This window comes from Nicotiana sylvestris, chromosome 4, assembly GCF_000393655.2.
Source record: "Nicotiana sylvestris chromosome 4, ASM39365v2, whole genome shotgun sequence".
NCBI classification, from domain to species: Eukaryota; Viridiplantae; Streptophyta; class Magnoliopsida; order Solanales; family Solanaceae; genus Nicotiana; species Nicotiana sylvestris.
The window spans coordinates 99529473-99550620 of record NC_091060.1 but is presented as its reverse complement, the minus strand read 5'-3'; the positions used below and the strand labels follow the sequence as shown (position 1 = coordinate 99550620).

General features: G+C 37.6%; 1 protein-coding gene across 4 annotated transcripts; it reads left to right on the top strand.

Annotated features, from left to right (window-relative positions):
- Window positions 1–396: 396 nt before the first annotated feature.
- On the top strand, window positions 397–21070 carry LOC104231237 (histone-lysine N-methyltransferase ASHH2). Of its 4 annotated transcripts, none has more exons than XM_009784191.2 (19): window positions 397–578; window positions 1386–1463; window positions 1619–3149; window positions 3259–3466; window positions 4818–4984; window positions 5094–5173; window positions 6948–7079; window positions 7166–7282; window positions 8219–8311; window positions 8597–8674; window positions 10699–10755; window positions 12793–13642; window positions 13722–13777; window positions 14264–14343; window positions 14489–14571; window positions 14662–14741; window positions 15404–15483; window positions 18025–18070; window positions 19614–21070. In XM_009784191.2, exons 3-19 carry the CDS (start codon window positions 1943–1945, stop codon window positions 20682–20684), a joined length of 4485 nt encoding a protein of 1494 aa, XP_009782493.1. In that variant the 5' UTR covers window positions 397–578; window positions 1386–1463; window positions 1619–1942; the 3' UTR covers window positions 20685–21070. The 4 variants fall into 4 exon arrangements, with proteins under 4 accessions (XP_009782493.1, XP_009782490.1, XP_009782491.1 ...); XM_009784188.2 differs by having other exon boundaries at window positions 1569–3149; XM_009784189.2 differs by lacking the exon at window positions 1386–1463.
- Window positions 21071–21148: the final 78 nt, after the last annotated feature.

Genomic DNA, 21148 nt, shown 5'->3' with positions numbered 1-21148 from the left:
ACAAATTTATTTCTTGAAAACAATGGAACTGCAATTGAATTTATCCAATTATTTGCATAATTTCTCTTAACTATGAGAATTATCAAAAAAAAACCAAATAATTCTTTTCATCTCCTTACTTCTTGTTATAGATTATAGAGTAATCTAATATACCGAAGTAGTTGGAGATGTGAAAAATATGTCTAAGCTGTCGGAACATCAAATAGTAATAAGAATTATAAATTAAAATAAAACAAACATAAGATTAATTATTATTAACAGATAATAACACTTAATTGATAAAACTGATATGATACATTAATTTTATTTTGCAAATTCACAATATTTTCTTTTTTCGTGTTATTTTTTTTTTCTTCTCATAATAGGATTTTGGTCCGGTCGGAGGAGCTCTTTCTCCCTTTCCATACCATAAAAACCGTTTGCGGACACCGCTAAGCGATTCCTTTTACTTTCTCTCTCTACACGAACCAACCCAGGAAAAACAAAAAATAGTTGGATATTAAATTCTCTAAATTACCTTGAAATTGCTATTTCATACCATTTTCAACCTCTTTCTCTATTGGTTTTTTCCCCTCCGGGTTAGTCGCCTTTGTCTTCTTTTCCCTACATGATCTCTGGTTTTAAGTTGGACTTTCTTAAAATTTTTATTGTGTGAATGGTGCGTGCTATTTTTGTACTTGTTATGTATCGGCATTGGCGTTGCAGCTTTGGAATTAGGGTTTTGATGGGTTGGGTAATGTTAGCTGCTCAGGTTTTCATTTTTTGGTGCAAAAGAGACGAATTTTATGTCTCTCTGCGTTCACACACACACACACACGCGAAATATAGAGCTGAATGTAGTTAGAGATAATCTTTTCTTTATTAGGTTCGCATTTTGTCTATATCTTATGCAATTTAAATTGGCTATTTGGTGTTTTTCTTTTTTGTTTTTATCCTAATTATGTACTATTGAATTGGTTAAGCTTCTTTAAGTATATAGATGCTCGTGTTTCCTTTTTTTGGTTTACCCTTTTTTTTTTTTACTAAGGTTGATTATAATGGCTTGTAGAAAGAGGGATTTGTGCTCTTTTAGTTAATTTGTTAGTAAAGAAGATTATTTTTCGGGTTGTGCTGTTGAACTGCTAAATATTCTGTAAGTGTGTTTAGGCAATGGTTTAGAAGTGGGTTGAAAGAGCTGCTTTGTCCTGTTTTATCTTAATTAGAGAAGAGAATTTTGGATCATGCTTTTTTGAATTGCGTAACGTGTAGATTGGTAATTTGAGTATTCATCTCTATGCGATTGACTATCTTTGATCGGGTGGGCGTTAGTGCCTTTTTGCATGTCTGGTTTCTGAAAAACTTGTTGTTGCCTATATTGATTTCTTAACTGCTATTTGCACTCACAGATTACTGCAGTGAATTTTTGTGTGTGGGTATAAGGACAAATGATTGTTGAGATCTCTACTTTCTCTGAGTGTTGCTAGGTAAAACTGTTGATATGCTCGCTCAGTCATCAAAGTTCACCTGTCATGTATCCCAATTGCACCACTAACTCATCTTTCTCTTTGCAATCACCCTGATCCTTGTAGGATCAAAGATGATGATGTTTCTCAGAGAATGGTTGCATGTGATATTTCAGGAACTGATGTCGCCACTGCTACTTTTGGCTCAATCAGCATAGCCGAGGTGTCTTTACAAAAGAAGAATGATAAAAGTAAAAAAGACTATAAAAGTTGTTGATGCTTTAGAAAGTAAATATCCAACAACAAGTGTATCGCCTGTCGGAGGAGGAGTGGATGCTAAGCTAAGTTAAGCCAGAATCAGGCTACAACAAGAAGTGGCAGGAGAAGAACAGTTAAGAAAGCATCTCCAGATTTCAATTTCTTGCAAATTACAAGAAAATTAAGCTATTGCAGTAAGCACGCCCGTTCATCAATTTGAATTTTGGGGTTTGCTGGGAAATATGGTGCAAGCTGTTGAGCACAACAGCGCACTCGAGATAGCTCAAAGTGAGCACATAAAATCAAAAACAACAAAGAATGGTCAGGAAAAGGAGAAGCAGGGTAAGAATCACACTGGTCAAAACTCGCGGAAATCAAAGGGAAAAATCTCCATTCCTACAGGCCCCATCACCTTGAAAGTTAAATTTGGTTCACGTTGCCTGATGGATATTGTTCCTCTTATTGATGATCACACTGACAAACAGTGCACTATGGGAAAAGAGCTCAATGGATCGTCAAATGTTGCCAGGAATTTTGATGATCAGCTGAAGGGAGAGTTGCCCAGTCGGCAGTTCGGCAGGTGCAATGGGAATTTGGATAATGTGTATGTTTCTGTATCAGACATATGCCAATCAGGAAAGAAGATCAATCAAAATCCAGCGGACAAACTCTTGGACTTTCACAATGACTCATTTTCTGAGGAGGGGACATCAATTGATAACAGGTGCTCAGATGCTGGAACTTCACCTGACTCAGAAGTTATCAACCTGGTTCCGGATGCTCAAATAAATGAGAGAGGCCGAGAAGAGTTGAATGATTTAATTATGCCTAAGCCATCTGTTGCTCCTGGTGATGTTCTGAGTTTGCGTGTGTATGGCAGGAGCAAGAAAGGAAGGAAAAAAGATAGTCTCCCAAAGTTAGCCAGTTCTGGTGTGAAGGATCTGCTTAGTCCAGATAGTATGAGCAGTTCTCAAATATTTGGGCAACTCATCCAAGGAGAAAAAGTACAAGGGGGATCTTGTTGTTCTGATACTTCTGCTCTGACACCAGGGCGGATTGGCTTAGGCAACATATCGAGCACTGAGATTGTTTCAGGAGAACTGTTACCTTGTTCAGGAGTGTCAGACTTAACTATCTCCTGTGCTACTTCAAAGTCTGAAAGTGGCATAGATGGTAATATTTGCTCTAGCCTTGGTACCGTGTCACCAGAGACTGAGTTGTCTGAGAAAAAAGTATCCTCTCATGATGGACAAAATGTTCCCAAAGGTGAAAGATCAGATGTATCTGGCAAAGGCCTGTCACAAGTCCCGAACCCGAAGTCATCCAAAAGTAGAGGAAGTGCTTCTAAAAAGAAGGGAAACAAAGAAAAACAAGATAATAAGCTTGAAGTGAAACATGAGAGTGACCATGTCACGAGTTTATGTGAGGTGAAACACCACCAAGAAACAGGTATGGTTAAGATAATGGAAATATGATATTAATTTTATGAGTTCAATATCGTAGGGCTGACCTTCATGCAAAAGTAGTATTAAATGACCACATTAAATTAATGTCTTAGAAAACGAAGCACCATACGGGTTTGGAGAAGTTGGATCGAGATATAAAACCTTAAATGGAGGCATTTCAGACTTGGACATTACACGGGGTGTGGTGAGTCAGCCTCGTTTACAACCAAGAAATGCCTGGGTGCAGTGTGATGATTGCCTGAAGTGGAGACGTATAGCTTCCGAACTTGCTGATCAAATTGATGAAACAAACTGCAAATGGTATGTGGTTACTCGTCCTCCTCGTTATGAATGTGCTGATATTCCGCTTTTCCTATTAGTTTTCTGCTATGTCTCTTTGAAGTTTGGTGCTGTAAGAAGACTTTTTTCCTGTTACTTTGAGAACTAACTAAGCAATTTTTTTATTGGTAAATTGCACTAGCTCACACTTGCATCCCTGAATATGGTGTTGCTTGGGTTAGAAAGCTAATAAAACATGATCCTTGACCCTTAAGTTATCGAGAAAGAAAAGAAGAAGACGAGAAAGTGATTTTATAAGTTTTTCCCTTCTTGGAGTCCATAATTTAATCATCAGCTTCTGTTTATCATGACCAGCATGCAGACCTTTGATGCTTATTGCTATGGGTGATTCTATATTGAATTATTGAGTGAAATTTAATTACATGCTTCCTTTCCTACCCGATCCAATTGAAAATAAGCCCTTTTTCTGTAGGTATTTGTGTCTAATCACTGATCTATTTAGTTAAACTTTGCAAAAGAAGAGTCACATTATGACTTGGGGATCCTAAGTTAGATCCCAGCGTCAAAAGTTGGTTTGAGCCCATTTCCTCTAGCCTTAGTTGGCAGGATTACCTTGGCAACTTGTGCTTTGGCCGGAATGCTGATTGGTTAAGGTGCATGTAAGCTAGCTGGACACCATTAATGTGAAAAAAAGCAAAAAAAAGAGGAATAAGAAGGGGTTGCATTCATTTACCAACTATATTTACTACCTTATCAAAAAAATCATCTACCAACTTTATTGACAAACATATTACTCCCTTTTTCTCAATTTATGTGCCATTCTTTCCTTCTATTTTGTCCCGAAACAATGTCATACTTCCTTATTTGGAAACAATTTTTACTTTAAACTCCCCATTTTACCCTTAATGAAATAATTTATAGCCACACAAATGTCTATGACTTGATGCAGACCACCAGTTTCAAAAGTCTATCTTTCTTAAACTTTGTGCCTAGTCAAACACCGCCACATAAATTGGGACAGAGGGAGTAATACTTCTCTTTCAAGATTTTTAGCTACTACCCGATATAGTATTATCATATTATAGCAGAAAAATTATATATTGTTTTTGCGTATAGATCGTCTCGTGCAAACTGAAGTTCACCTATTGAAAGAATACATACTAGATAGCTATCAGGTCTACAATTGTCGTTTTATGGAATATAATGGTCTTCTGCGACTAATCTGTTCTTACTGCAAGTTTCTTAATAGTATTTGAATGTTGAAATATTTGAGGTTTGCTAATGGATCCACAAACTATTGTGGTTATGCAAATGTGATGTTTGTTTTTTCCCAAGAGTTTGTTGCTTATATGTATCCCCTGTAACATTAAAGGACTTGTAAGGATAACTTGGATAGAAACTTTGCTGATTGCTCGATTGCACAAGAAAAATCAAATTCAGAAATTAATGCTGAGCTGGAAATATCGGATGCCTCTGGTGAGGAAGATGCCCTCAGTAGACGCTTGAATTCAAATCAATCAGGACAGAAGAAGGCACTTGGTATTTAATGATTGTAGTATTGCAATGGCGCTGGTGTTGACTATGAGTAAATTTTCATTGAAGACATTTGTGCTAATTTTCTTATCTTCCTTGCATGTCTGCGTTGCAGTTGCCCATCAATCATCTTGGACTCTGATCAGGAGAAACTTATTCCTGCATCGTAGCCGCAAAAGTCAAACTATTGATGAGGTGAATGTTTGATCCACTCTGCATTATTACCTCATACACTCTGGGCCTGCATCTTGAATAAAAAACAACAGGAAAATAAAGGCCCATGTTGCAGTGGTCTTGGAGCAGACTAGTCTCTAAATATAAAAATTCATCAGGAAAGAGTAAATGTAAAGCTGGCTTTACCCTAACATGCACCAAATAATTAACCTACCATTTTTTCTCCGAGGGAGGCTTGTCTTAAAAACAAAAGCTATTTTCAGCAGAGTTGCTTCACTCTTAGTAGAGTTGCTTCACTCTTAGTAGAGTTGCTTCATTGTCACTGTTGTTGTCCATTTAACAAATTAGAAACATTTCCCTCTTCTCCAGGCGTGGCAAGATGGTTAGATGTTGAAATAAGAATAATAATTCGGGGAGTCATGTTTTTGAAAACATATAGTTATGTGTATTAGGAAGGGAGGCCTTGGCTTAACTAGTAAAGTTGCTGCCATGTGACCAGGAGGTCACAGGTTTAAGCCGTGGAAACAGCCTCTTGCAGAAATGCAGGGTAAGGCTGCGTATAATAGACCCTTGTGGTCCGGCCCTTCCCCTTATTGTTAACTTGCTTGATTTATAACTTTCTGCTTGCTTTGGAATTCTCCGGCCTTTGGAGTTGGCTATTCCTTGAGATTTGCTGTGGAATGTTGCTTCCTACATTACATAACTCTTATCAATCTTCTCCTTTAGCATTGTCGAAGTTTTCTTGAAAAATATTTGGTCAAATGTAACTCTAAATTACCAAAATCGTTTCTATTTTGTTTCTTATATGCTCCTTTACGCATTCTCTATCTGTCTTTCCTTGATGTTGTCTTAGCTTTAAGCATACTTTTGGCTTGAAAAGCTGTTTTAGGTACTTAATTTGAAAGAATATTGTTTGTGCCTACTCTATGGTTCCCTAAAATAATGACCTGATTAGTGGGGTGCCACAATGTTTATGAAATCTTTCAAGCCGGCAAATTTAACCCTGGATGTAGACATTACTTGTATGAACTAGTTCACTTTAAGAATATTGCATGTTGACAAGGGGACTGGTGCTTCTGGGTGTCCCTTCAATGATGTCATCCAAAGGCAGTCTTCGATATTATCAGTATCCTTAAGTTGAATGCTAAAATGCATTAAAAATAATAGAGCAGTAATTTACTTCTAAACGAAAGCAAATTCGATTCACACTCAGGATGTAAGAGTTATATAGTAGGTGCCCAAAAGAAAAGGACCGCAATCCCTGAGTTAATTTCTCCTTAGCAACACTCTTTTCTGGGTTGAGCTTTCCAACAAAAGGTGTTTTGTATTCTTTCAGTATTAACTGTGGTTTCCTTGCATTTTCAAACTTATTATCTAGTAGGAGGGAAGCAGGACTTCTGAGCATTGTGTTAGCAAGTTCGAGTTTGTAAAGATAGAAGTTTTAAGGGTTTGTAAAGATTCTTTAGTGATTTCTGCAGCACCAAATCATTTGTTTATACTATTGTAGCTGAAAAATAAGAATTTTTAGTTGTCAATACAGAGGCGAAATATTTGACCGACATTTTATAGGCCTTTCGTGACCATTTTTAATCTGAATCAAAAGTATATGATGCACGACATTGTCATAGTTTGTCCTGCTCCTGAGGTAACGTATTTGTACACGTCATAAGGAATCTTTAGCTTCTAACATCCCTACCTATCTGTATTTCTTTGCATACAGACAAATTTATGAATATGTTCGGAGTTGCTTCCTTCTCTATCTTCTATATCTTCCCCTGTTATCCTTTTCTATTAGATCATGGTCTGCCATTGCAACCCTCCTTCACATGGCCGAATGGGCTGCGGAGATGGATGCCTGAATCGGATGCTCAACGTTGAGTGTGTTCGAGGGTCTTGTCCATGTGGAGAGCGCTGTTCGAATCAGCAGGTTCTTAAATTTGCATGGCATTCAAGTTTACTGTATATTGCTTATATTATGCAGGTTGTGTAACCTCCATTTATGTCTGCTTACAGTTTCAGAAGCGTAAGTATGCTAAATTGAAGTGCTTCAAATGTGGAAAGAAGGGTTATGGCCTGCAGCTGCTTGAGGATGTCTCCGAAGGGCAGTTTCTTATAGAATATGTTGGGGAGGTGAGTCTGCATTCACAATATTTGACCATCTGTGCGGGTTAAAGATGGAAAAGGAGATATAAGACATTTGTTTTTACCCACACTAGTCTTAATGAGGTTATCCTGTAATCACTTCTTTTATCTCTATAATTTTGTCCTTAAGTCTTGGTTTTGCGACGGTTCTCTTCCTGTCATGTTTTATTATCCTACAATATAATTATTTTGTCAATTTCTCTAACCTTTTCGTCTGTTCAGTTAGTCTCTTCTAGATACACGATATTATCTCTTCCACTTTAGAGTATCTACTAATGTTCACTTTCCTGTGAACGAGCATATATATTCCAACTACCTATCTGAGTTCCAACTCTATCGGACTAGCTTCTTTACCCTCTTACCCTCATCCATCCATGATGCGGAAGCCTTTTATGTCTTATAGCAATTTGCAAATCCGAGTGTCAATGTGGTCGGATTGACTTCTCACTCTCACTGTCTCCGTGATCGTGATGTGGAGACCATCAACTCATACTCCCGCACACCCAGATGTTGTAATGGAACCCTATGCCCATTTTGCAGCACACCATGGTATTGCTGTAGTGTGCACTCCTAGGACAGGGCATCCTGACACATTCATTATTATGGCAATTCCTCATAACTTGCTTTTTTAAAGTTGGCAATCGACCAACCGCACCTTTATATGGTGTTGCCTCTTGGTGCTAGAGATGCAAAGCTAATAGGTTGTGAATTTTACATAGCAAAATTTATTCGTAATATAGTAATAAAAAGTAGGATTGGAAGAGGATACCAACCTGTTGGCTACCATCCATCTATGTTTTGGCAGGATAGCAATTTGATAATTCTTTTGACTTCTATATGTTGCCTGTTCATCTGTTTGTGTGAGATAGCGCAGTTTCCCATTGCATATTTTATATATAACAGGTGTAATTATAACTTTTCTAGGTCCTGGATCTGCATGCGCACGAGGCAAGACAAAAGGAGTATGCCCTGAAGAGTCATAAGCATTTTTACTTTATGACACTTAATGGCAGTGAGGTATTACTGTTTGCCTTGGTTCTTTTTTGTGTGTGTGTGTGGGGGTGGGTGGGGGTGGGGGGTGGTCAGATGAAGTTATGAATAGTCTTAATTGGGTACATATCCTGTTATCCAGTCGTCTATACTTTGTGACATTCTCTGTATGTACTAACTTAATCTTGCTATCACTTTCCAGTGACTAGTGTAGATTTGTGAAGACTGATAATTGTGGCATTATAATTGTTCAATTTTCTCTCACCTAAATCACCTTATTGTGTAATGTTCTTTTCACGCCTCATATTTCAGGTTATAGATGCGTGTGCTAAAGGGAATTTGGGTCGTTTCATTAACCATAGCTGTGATCCTAATTGCCGTACAGAAAAGGTGATTGCTTTACACTTTGTCCAAAATCTTGCTTTCATGTTCTATTCAGTTTTCGTAAAGTACGGCAATCTCTTCTAAAAAGGTTTTGTGCGAAAACCAGAAATTCCTTCCCCTCTATTGGCCCTTCTGCTGCCTCATTTTGTGTATAGTTGCCTTGATTGGACATGTATTGTTTATGTAGGAGATTAATATTGTTTGTAAAGCTGAATGGTGCTTTTCTTTTATTTTTCATTGGGAAAAAAGTGTTGAAATATGCAAAAAAGGAAAAAAAGTTTTGTGCTAATGCATTTGGATTACATGATTTCAACTGGGTCTATCTCGTGACGTGTGCACTTTCAAGGCACATATTTTTACTTATATGAGATGCATTTTAGAATGAAATTGTCATTTATATGGTAGCAAATGTTCCCATGTATCATTTGGTTTGATTCAGTTTTAAATTACACCACCCGTAGAGTTCTGTCATTGGGATACAATTCTCTTTGACTTCTTCTGTGGGTAATGCAATATTTGGCATTTTGCCTGAAGTTACTACAGTCACGAGCCAGACCTTTTCTAATACCTGTTGCTGCTGAATTATATCCTCATTGTGGAATCATCCTTTGCTACTTACTGTCAGAGACCTGTAATGCCACTTTCTTATAGCTTTAGTGAAACCTTGTACAGATGCTAACCTGTCTTGCTTTGGAGTGAGCCTATGGTTGTGGATTTCTGTGGTTGTCACTTTAAGATCTGTATTATTAATTTTAACCATTCATTATATTTTTTTCAAGCTTCCAGTGATGTACGGGAACCTAGTGTTCTTTTTCCTTTAGAACTATGTTTAATAGGTTAAACATGTGGGTGTATTCTTAAAGTGTATCACCAGAGAATACAACCACCTCTATGCAAGTCACAAGCTCAAATAGTGAAATACAGAAAAATATGCAGAGAACTGTAAAAAATGCCTTGAATGTTCTTTCAGAATTGCGCTAGTCCTGATAGGAATTCTGCTTCTCCATGAAGCGAGCAGAATGCATAAGAAGTCAAACATCACGTAGGATTTAATAAGAGCAAAGATTTACTTGCCATGAAATGCCTCCATCTTTTTCCATCCGTATGTACCAAAATAGTCTTCCTGTAACATCACATCGCCACACTGTAAGCGGGTCCTAAGAGAAAATTGGATATTTTTCACCTGTGAAAAATTATCCATCCTCTTTTCTTTATTTTGACTTATAAGTTCTGCTTATTACTGTGCGACGCCAAAACCATCATCATACACTTCTATAGTTCTACTTTAATGCTCGAGCAAATTAGCAACATGATACTATTTTTTTCTAAAATATTCTGAAGTTTGCAGAGTTATTCATTGAAAGTAAAATTCTAGAGAAGTTTAAGTGCAGAACTGACAGGTTTAAATACCAAAATATTGGATATAATATTACCATATATTTATTCTGATAAGGTACTATTGTAGTATCTGATGTACCTCTAATGAATTATGCTTCTAAATCAGTGCAGCTTAATTGATATTAATCATCAGTGATCTAATTCAAGAGTATTGCTTTGTTTACTCAGTCTACACATAAGTATAGCAGGCCACTTCTTATTGGCTATTGAATTATTGAAACTAGGACTATCATTGGCTGCTAACTGTAAAACAACGATAGGAATAGAGCTTTCTTATTAACATTTTCTATCTATTAGACTTGTATTGCAAAATACTAAGATTATTATTTTACCTTGTTGGTTGGTCTCTCAACTATCTGTGATTGACTACAGCCAATTTTGTGTTTGCAATTTCATCCTATTTTCTATCACTGGCGATAAGTAAATAAGTGCGTCTAAAGAGTGCACCTTAATGTGAATTAGATCTTTCGCTAATTGCATGAAGATCAGTCCAGCTCCGTCCCCCTCCACTCTCCCCCTGCTCTTAACGTCGTCAGCAGAAATGCTTGATATGTTTTTAAAGCTTGTTCTCTGTACACATTAACATAGATCGAGTACTGTTGTGACTCACTTTCTTTCGCTTGCTGAGACAGTGGATGGTCAATGGAGAGGTTTGCATTGGACTCTTTGCTCTAAGGGATATCAAGAAGGTAAAGTGTCTCGTTCTGATTGTGATTTTGCTTCAAATGTTATACAATTTACAGGATGGTTGTCGCTTTTTCCTAGTTAGTGAAGTAGAAAAATGGATTCCTCTCATGTCTTACTGGACATTCCAGTTATATGTAAGGGAACAAATACATAAGGAGTAGTTCTGAGATCTTTAACACCTACGCTGGGGAATTTGCATTATGGTCCACGTGGTTGTTATTGGCGTGTTGTTACAATCACCATAACATTCCATTATCACATTTAGCAAGTGCTTTGGAGATTGTTTATATACTTCTTATTTTTGTAGGTTGTCAGTGAATACATGCATACTGCTTGCAGAGAGAAGTTACTCTTCCAAAAAAGTACAATCAGCCAAAAGAGACATTGTTATGAATTAAGATTTGCCACTAAAAGGGCAATTCATGGTAGAATTGTTGGTAGAATCTGGGTCTAATTTTAGATGGGTCATTTAGTTGTTCTGGCCTTTGGGCCTTGATTATAGAGATGTGTTTGGGTTGTATTCCCTATTACTTTGTTCTTGTAAAAAAGGAATTTCATGTGGAAATATTTAAGATTATGTTCACATATAATGAGTTTCAAACTTCTGAAACATTACTTATCTGCACGTGGACTGGACCCCTATTGCAGATTTGAACAGGGGATTGTGAAAACTCTATGTAGGCACTCTTGAAGAGGGTGTATTAGCTATTCTTAGTTGTGCTAAATGCACGGTTTTCGAGAGTTAGCACTCCCTTCTAAGCTGCAGATTAACTGTTAAAACTTTTTAACCCAAGACTCGCCCTTCAGTTGTGTTGCACTATTTATAGGATTTATATATTCCTATGAAATGAGTTCAAGTCTGTGTAGGTGCAATGAAGAGAGTTTTTTAACTATTGCCTGTTGCTAGGTAAGTACTTGTTGGTGTTTCGAAGTTCACTAAAAATGCTTTAATTTTCTATCTTAACTGTAGCAAGTGGCATCCATGTGTCAAAGAAACTGTAGCAAGTGGCATCTACGTATCAAAGAAACTGTAGCAAGTGGCATCTACTTATAAATTTTGTAGTAGCAAGTGGCATATGAGCAAGCAATGTTCATTTGAACCCGGATCTTAGCACAATGAGAATAGTGATGCTTGAGCTTTCCTTACATAATCTAGTTAAGTTAATTTTACAGATAATTTCCCATAAGAAAATTGTAGTCTAGGTCTAATTTGTTGAATTTCTTTCTTCAAGCTACTTAATGGATGAACAGAAAGTTAAGTGTTTCCATTGGACACCGATAATTTTGTGATAGATCATCTGCCTATGATGATTTTAATAGTGCTCCAGTTTTCACTTGTTATCAAGGAAAAGGTCTTATTTTTTGTCCTTCTGGAAAAAATAAATAACAATGTAGTTTTAGTAGTACACTTGTATTAGGCTATTAGCTGCTGAATTCTTGAAGGAAGTTTAAGTAGTTTTGACTCAGAAATATAGTTTAGGGTTTTTCCTTTTCTTCTCCCCTCCTCCCTCTGTGGAAAAGGATTTACATTATATATACACGTTTCACTTTGTTTTTTTTAGATGGGCGTTTCGCTTTGTTTTATCATCTTTTTTTTAACCAACATCGTTGTATTGCAGCAAATTAAGTGCTTGGATATGGGCTATCACCTGCTACCCTTAAGTTTGTTAAATGCAATAAACCAAATGAAACCTCTTGGCCTCTTTCTACTGTTGGAATGTTTTCCATCCTTCTATTCTGCTCTCTTTTTTCTTTTTTGCCTTTTCTTTAGCAGAAGCCTGTTTCTTTCTCTGCTCTTCATGTTTCTGGTGAGAGGCGGGTGGGAGTGGTGGGAAGAAGTAAATAGGCATGCTTATCCAACTGGTTCCTGGAATCTATTTGCTTCACAAGTTGCTAGCTGTTTCCTGACTAGGCATTTTGATTGTGTCACCTGTATGGATCACATCTTGAGTGGTCAAAAATTAGCAATCTATATAAATGTCTTTTAATTTGTTTCTGTTATGTTCCCAACTAATACATGCTTTGGTTTGCTTATTCAGGGGGAGGAGGTTACATTTGACTACAATTATGTGCGTGTTTTCGGGGCTGCAGCGAAAAAATGTGTCTGTGGCTCGCCTCACTGTCGGGGCTATATAGGCGGCGACCTACTGAATGCAGAAGTGATAGTGCAGGATGATTCAGATGATGACTATCCTGAACCCGTTGTTTTCTGCGAGGATGGTGACATGGGTGATGAACTAAACAACATTATATCTGCAAGGAGTTCATTTAATGTCGCAGAAATTAGAACTAAAGAAACACCTAAAAACAAATATAAACTGGATGAACCTGATACTGGAAACCTGGAGAATTCCACCCAAACACACATAGGGGATATAATGGAACATGAAAATACCAAAATGGCTAACTCTGCTGCTGTTCTTAGCTTTAAAATCAAGGAGGAAATCAACAAGTTCCATAATGAATCCCCTTCATCATCTCTGAAGAAGCTGGAATCATCTGAGGCAATAGAGGGACTAGAAATCCTATTGCATTCTTCAGTACAACATGCAGGAAATTCCTTGCCTTTGGAAGATATGATCATTGAAACTATATCTGAAGTAAAGAAAGAGTGCTTAGATGCTGAAAAAGTTTCTTCTACACTGGACATGGCATTTCCATCTCCAAATGCAATGCTTAGCAAGTCTTTGAGAAAGAAATCAGGCAATGGAGGAGCCAGTAATGAATCGTCAAAATCTTCTCGTCGATCATCTTCAGTTAAAAAGGGAAAATCTAAGAATAGTGCTGTGAATTTAACATCACTCTCTGATATGGACAACAAATTGCAAATTCCACAACCTAAATTCAGGAAACCACCTTATGATTCCTTAAATGCTCGTGCTGAAGCAGGTATATCATTTTTATCAAGATTGTGGTATCTGTAGATTTGGAAGTATCATTGAATAAACACTTGCACCTGAATTTGCAGTCGAAGAGAAACTTAATGAGTTGCTGGATCATGATGGCGGAATAAGCAAACGCAGGGTAAGTAGTTCCAAGCTACAGGATGTACTCTATATTGCCTGCTTTTCTTCTTCTCAGTGATCGGAAGTAATGACTGCTTGTTTATTCGCCAGGTTCTGTTTCACGAATTTTGGAAAAAACTAATCATTCTGGAAGTCTTTTTTTTTTTTCCTTCTGGAGTGCACATTTCCCCAGCTTTCTGTCCATCCTTCCACTGCACTTTGGTGTGGCCTCTTTGTTGTGTATTAATGAAAAACCAGACAAAATTGTGAAAGGAGGCCTGGAGGGTGCTCATAGAAGATGGTGAAAGTAGGCTTATGATTTGGCACCTTTTTTTTTTTTCCTAACAATGGTTTGGCACTTGAGATAGGTTTAGTAACGTGTCCATTTTAGGTCTTTGTCCTCTTTGCAGTGTTGCTTATGCTATGGTTAATGTACGCGATTAATGATAGGTCACTCTACATTTGAATATGTCCTTTAAACTTAACTCTCTTTTTTCCCAACCAGGATGCATCTAGGTGCTACTTGAAGCTCCTCCTTTTAACTGCTGCTTCAGGAGATAGCTGCAACGGTGAAGCTATTCAGAGGTAATAAATGGATTTCCTATTGGAAACTCTTTCAGGTGCTAGATGTTGCTTAGTGGTGATACCTTTTGTTCATTAATCTATTTCTCTTCCTCCTCCTCCTCCTTCTTCTTCTTCTTCTTCTTCTTTAATATATCTTTTTGTGCAGTAACCGGGATCTCTCTATGATCCTTGATGCGCTTTTGAAGACCAAGTCGCGCACTGTTTTGGTGGATATTATTAATAAGAATGGTAGTGATGTGGTGCATGCATGCTTCAACCCCCCCCCCCCCCCAAAAAAAAATAAAAAAAATAATTACTGATTGTTTCTTTGCTTGTTAGGTTTGCAGATGTTACACAACATAATGAAACGATACCGGAGGGAATTCAATAAGATCCCAATTCTCAGAAAGTTGCTTAAGGTAACTTCTTTAGAATGCTGCGGTCCTAGTAATTAAATTTACTGAATTGATGAACATGCTGTTTTAGCAGTACCAAATTTTGAGAGGCTGTGGAGAAAACTTTTTAACTGTTAGTGAATCTTGATGGAATTGGTGCGAGCAGAAGCTTGTCTCTTGAAAATGTATTCATTCACCGTGCAGCCTCTTTAGATGTCAGTCTTATGTGCATATAAGTTCATATATGATGAAGCATCAAAGAGCCGCCATAACAATTTAGGATATGCAATTGAGCGCTGTATCTGTAGCTTCATTAGGTCACACTCTTCCAAAAGGGGAGGACAGAATTGTTTCTAGCATTTTATTTGGACTAAATTACTTTTGCTCAGAGTGTTCTTTGTAGAAATACTCAGTAGACTCGATGTGGCTTGAAGATGTATTCATTCACCATGCAGCCTCTTTGGATGTCAGTCTTATGTGCATATAAGTTCATATGCGATGATGCATTGAATAGCCAACATAACAATTGAGGATATGTAATTGAGCATTGTACTCATAGCTTCATTAGATCACATTCTTCCAGAAGGGGAGGACAGAATTGATTCTAGCATTTTATATGGACGTGTCTGTTAAGATTTATCAAGCTTTTTTGCCACATAATATGTCAACTGTTGTCCTTTTGACAGGTTTTAGAGTATCTGGCTGTGAGAGAGATTCTTTCGCATGAGCACATTAACGGAGGTCCCTCTAGACACGGAGTTGAGAGGTCGGTATATACTGTTGGATTTCACTTACATGGACTTTTTCACCTTTTGTCTTGATCTTTTGATTGGATGTTTTGCTTGTAGACTGCTGTTTTTTTCAACTTACTCTATATTTATTACTGCACTGTTAGGGATTAAAGTAACTCCAGTTTAAACCTTACATGAATAACAGTATGAACAAAAAGCACAAAAATTTAACTAGACACTGCATAAATTGTTCTCTTATATAGTTTTAAAAAATGGAAAGAGATAAAAGCAGGATGACTACAGAACTCACTAGATCGGAGATTCTAAATATTCAAGGAGTTACCACTTGGATTGTTTATTAATTTTAAATTGGAGATGAACTGCTAAAATTGCATGTCTCACCCTTTGCTATGTTATGCTCCTATTTGCAATAAACCTTAAGATGTCCATTCCCTCTCACCTGATTTCCCCATAAAATTGGAAAAGAAAAGAAAAAACAAAGAAGTGTTTCATAGTTGCAGCGTTGTTAAATGCCATTGCATGATGAACCCTTGCAGTGCGAGGGCTTATCACTTCATAGGTGAAGCCATGTGCTTCAACGAAGTGCAATTCAAACAATGACGTGCAAAGTGATCCAAAAACGATTGCTACTTGAATCTCAACATTGAGCAATTGTAATAACATTGGCATTATTATATGTTGGAATTTGGATGCCAAAATGGTTATTTCAGTTATAGTTTGATTTTTATAGTGCTAAATTTAGATGTTTAATATTTTTAAATGCTCCGTGAGTTGTGCGCTTCACTTCTAGCTTTCCGCTTCAAGTCCCATGAACCTTGTCGCTTTTCTGCATTGTTCGCTTTTTAAAACACTGTAATAGTTGAAGTATTTAATCTGAAGATGCTCACCAACCCCCAAGGAATAAAAATAGCAATTTTCGAGTTAAACATGTAGATAAATGATTTTGTATCTGGACTGCTTATATTGGTCACGTCTCATGGAAACAACTCGTTCTTCCTCTGAATGAATTCGTATTTATATCTACTTTATTTTTTTTTGGTGGTGGTGGTGGTGGTGGTGGGGGGGGGGGGATTTACTTTTATCCTCCCACGTGCATGTTAATTTTGTCCGGTGAAACGAGAGGAAAGTAGTGGGAAGACTTGTTGAATAGGTAATTGGTGTCATAGGCTATGTATAATAATGTAAACAATTATTCTCCGACAGCTTTTGCCCAAAAAAATCTCCTACCGTACATAAAGTTATAGAATTACCTATGTGGATATTCTACCAAATATTTTCTGCTCATGATCGATAAATCTAGATATGTTGTAAATCTACTGGAATTTTAAAATATAACTCCATTAAACCTCTTGAGTTCCGGCATGCCCCTCAAACTCAAGGTGGTGAAGCATGTGGCACTGATAATTGGAGGATGATGTGGTAGTGGACTAGAGAATGGCATGGCAGTGTTGGATGGACATTAATATCCATTGAACGATAATCTGGCAACGGCTGAAATAATGTGGACTGTGGATTTGACAGGTTGTCTTAGATTGTTATTCTAGACAAGTTAGCTGTGGGCTGGTTGGTAACTCAGCTTTTTATAGTGACATGTCACTGGATTGTGACACTGACGTGTTTTTACCAGCAAATTGGAGAATGTTGGTTTGACTGACTGATCAACATGCATACACTACTAACTTGGCAGGTCAGCTATCCAGTGCTACTTTGAAAGGTCTGCTAACATTAACTGTGAATAAGTCGCAAAAAAAATATGAATATTGAAAGGTGAACATGCTGAGCTAGATAGGTCTGCTAACATTGAAACGTGGAAAAAAACGTGAATGTGCTGCATGTGTCTCATGAATAATGACCAGAAGAGGATTAACCTGAAGAAATTGGAATAGTTGTCGGGCATCGGAATTGTGGATGACATTCACTGAAAAAAGCGTAGTTTGAGCAAGAATACTAACACTAGGAAGTGAGAAAACTAGGTCAGCAAGTGACGTAAAGTGCTCTGCGATAGGCAAAGTTATCAAGTCTCTGATAGAAGCTCTTATACCATGTGAGACAAGAGAAAAGAAGGGAAAAACTCTTCGCTGAGTTACTTGTTTGGCAATTAACAGGACTGATATGGTCATACATACGTACAATAAATTACATGATTTTCTCAAGTTACAAATAAAGTAATCTCCTATGTTAAGTACAAAATATTCTAGAGTACCTACAGAATCTGGTAGTAGCATTCTTGGTGGTATATTGCAATAGTATCTTCAGCTATAGTTTCAATGAAGTATAACTTATTATTTCTCTTGATGTACAATAGTGCTTTGACCTTGGATAACATATTATGAATCTTCTTAATTGAAGTTATTCATGCAATGCATTTTTCAGAGTCGCAGAGCATAAAATCTCTTCAAATGCTGACTGCTACGATAATATTGCTTCTTTCTTCTTGGACACTTCTTATTGTTAACCTCCTTTTGCATTTGATGTATATTCTATTCCATTTTTGTGCTTATTTTATGAGGTGAAAACTTGAGATTTTGAAATTGACGTTTTTGTTACTCTTGCAGCTTTAGGGACTCAATTTTGCGATTGACAGATCACACTGACAAACAGGTAATCGATTCTTGCCTTATGCACCATATCATTTCATCAAGTGGTTAAATGGTAATATCAATTATTCTAACAAAATATATTCAGTTTATTGACTCTTTTGTATTGCGCTAACCCCCCCCCCCCCCCTATTTTTCTTGCTTTTCCATGTGAGTTGAAATGCTTCCCATTTTATGCTCGCGTGATGATTGGAGAGACCTATGGATGTATGATGTATGTGAAGAACAAAGACTGATTTCTTCTTGCCTAATTAACATTATAGTCTATACAAAAGTTAATATCGAAATGAGGTGAATATAATAATAACCAAGGGTGTGGTCTACTGGTCAATGAAGTGGGTTAAGAACCATGAGGTTTCAGGTTCAAATCCGCTAGGCAAAAAGCACTAGGCGATTCTTCTCATCTATCCAAGCCTAAGCGGACAAAATTTTCCCGTAAATTTGTTGGTGGGAGGTAGCAGATAAGCCGTGGAATTAGTTGAGGCCCGGACACCATGCTTATCCCAAAAAAAAAGGGTGAATACAAAGGGGAGGGCACATATGACCAATGTCACCACTTCTTATCCGTCTGCGAAAATCTTTAGAAACTGTAGACCAACACCTAGACAGTACTCGGGGAAGCATGCATAAGCCTATATTCTTTGTTCATCACCTTGTTTCAAGGGAGGTGACAGATATGAGATGCCTTACACCCTAGACAAGATTGTACCCATATTGTGTGTTGAGCTTGCTTTGTTTTTAAGTTGTCACCAATAACTGAGGCTACCGATGACCTATTCTCTAGTACAAGTTATGATTAAAATATCTTGTTTATGTTTAAAAAAAAGGTGCATTTGGTGATGAGTAATTTGTTTACTGAAGAAAGTGTGATAATACTTCGCAAGTACTTTAATGAGAATTAGGGGGAGGGGAAGAGGCAACTCTGGCTTTTCCAGATTGAGCATTCTCCCAGAGCTGCCCCAAAAATTAATGGAGTGGTTGACCGAGAAAGAGAAGTAGTTTAGAGAAAAGGATAGCCCCGGATCTTTCATGTCAATATTGATGAACAATATTTCCACTGTTGATCTTAGTTAGAGAAAAATTTCGTTATTAGAACTTGATTAAGGAGATCAAGCTAACTTGGAATGGAGTCTTGGCTTTTCCAAAAATAGAAGGAAATTTCTAGAAAACGTGGAGACTATTTGCTTTCTTGTTGAGCTCCTTGGATTGGGCTACAGGGTCTTATTGGCTTTTCTCTGGCAGGCTAGACCTATATTTTTATGTGAAGCGCGCTAGGTACTCCTATAGAGATTACATGCATATCACAATTGATTGTACTTTTTCCTTGGATCTTCCGTTGTTCTGCTAGTCTGATTACTACCATGAAAATGATTTTTCACGTGCTTGCGATGTTTCTGTTTTTCTTTTTGTTTTATTTTTTGGGGGCTAATTCTAGTCTTTGGATCATCAGTAGCCTGAGATGGTGGTTTGGTTTCATGTATATCACCATTGTGCCATCATTTTTTTGACAATAGTCTAATTGATTTACTGTGTTTACGGTGTCTCAGGTTCATCAAATTGCAAGGAACTTCAGAGATAGGTGGATACCTAGACCTCCCAGAAAAAGTAGCTGCATTGACAGAGATGACAGCCAGATTGAGCATCCTTCTCCACGGTACAATAGGTGTACACCATTACAAGACCATTGTGGTGATTGGAGTATGAAACCTTCAGAAACAGAAGAATGTACCTGCCATATAATGGTAGAATCTACTACAGCAGATGCTGGTATCCTTGATGGCTCATCTACTTCATGTGTTGTTGGGGCACCCAATGGGGCAAGGAAACGTAAGCGTAAGAGTCGATGGGATCAGGAGGCAGAATCAAGTTTTGATCAAAGAACTGAAACCAATATGGCTGATGATCGAACACAGGACATAAATGATGTCCCCCCTGGATTTTCACTCCCCATGAAGGCCACTAGAGTCTCATGTGGTGCTTCCTCAGGTGCAGCTTGTAGTCTACAAGAACATAGTTGCAAGAAGCATCCACATCCAACGGTCACAGGGTATTTGCAGCATAGGTTTATTTCACGATTGCCAGTCTCTTATGGAATTCCATTTTCCAAAGTGCAGCAGTTTGGGTCATTTCAAAAGGAAAGACGTGATGTTTGGGATGTTGCCCCAGGAGTACCTTTCCATCCTTTTCCTCCTTTGCCTACATATCCCCGTGATAGAAGAGATTCCATGTCTTCTGCTGCTAGTGCTGGAATTTTTAGCGAGCCACCTCAAAATGCTGGACAAGATTGCCATTCTTGTTCTCCGGGCCACTCTGCTCATAATCCTCCATGCCTATCCGGGGCAAACCTCTCGCAAGACGTTGCAAATACCCAATTTGGTTTAGAACGAACTGGGGGCTATCATAATTTGGGAAGGAAATATTTTCGGCAGCAAAAGTGTATTAACTCAAAAAGGCCTCCTTGGGGAAGAAGTGGCTGGGGGTGCACTGGAAACAACTTAAAAGATAGTATGTGCAGTGTAGGTGTAGCAAGCAAAGAGAATGAATCTAGGAGTTCCCATAACCCTAAAATGGAGAATTTGGGGCATACTTCTCAACAGAATCATTCACAACAGACATAGCTTTAACTTCCATAGGCAAAAGACCTCAGGAGCCTCCAAGTTTTTCTCCAGTGCTCCTTTGTACTTGTATTCTTTGCCACCAACAGAATTGTAAAGAACTTATTCCCTTTTATTTGTTAAGGTTAAGGATAAAAAGATACTCTGATACGACGATGTGCTGCACTGGCAATATCATTATTCATGCCTTACAGAGGTACCCTTCCTAATTCTTTTTATTATTACTTGATGGGAAGTACTGTCAGAGAAAATTGATTTATTTATGTTACTGCATTGTAATTGTTACTGTAGTTTTGTGGAAATGTATGTTCTTTACACTGAAAACTGATCCTGCTACAGGCATTTTAGTAGTATAATCTCAGTTGCAGTGCTTTCTTTTTCTTCTTTTATTTTACTCATTCTAATGCTACAAATGTGGGTTACACTAGTAAAGGGGAAAGATCTTTTAGATTGTTCCTTCAACCTGT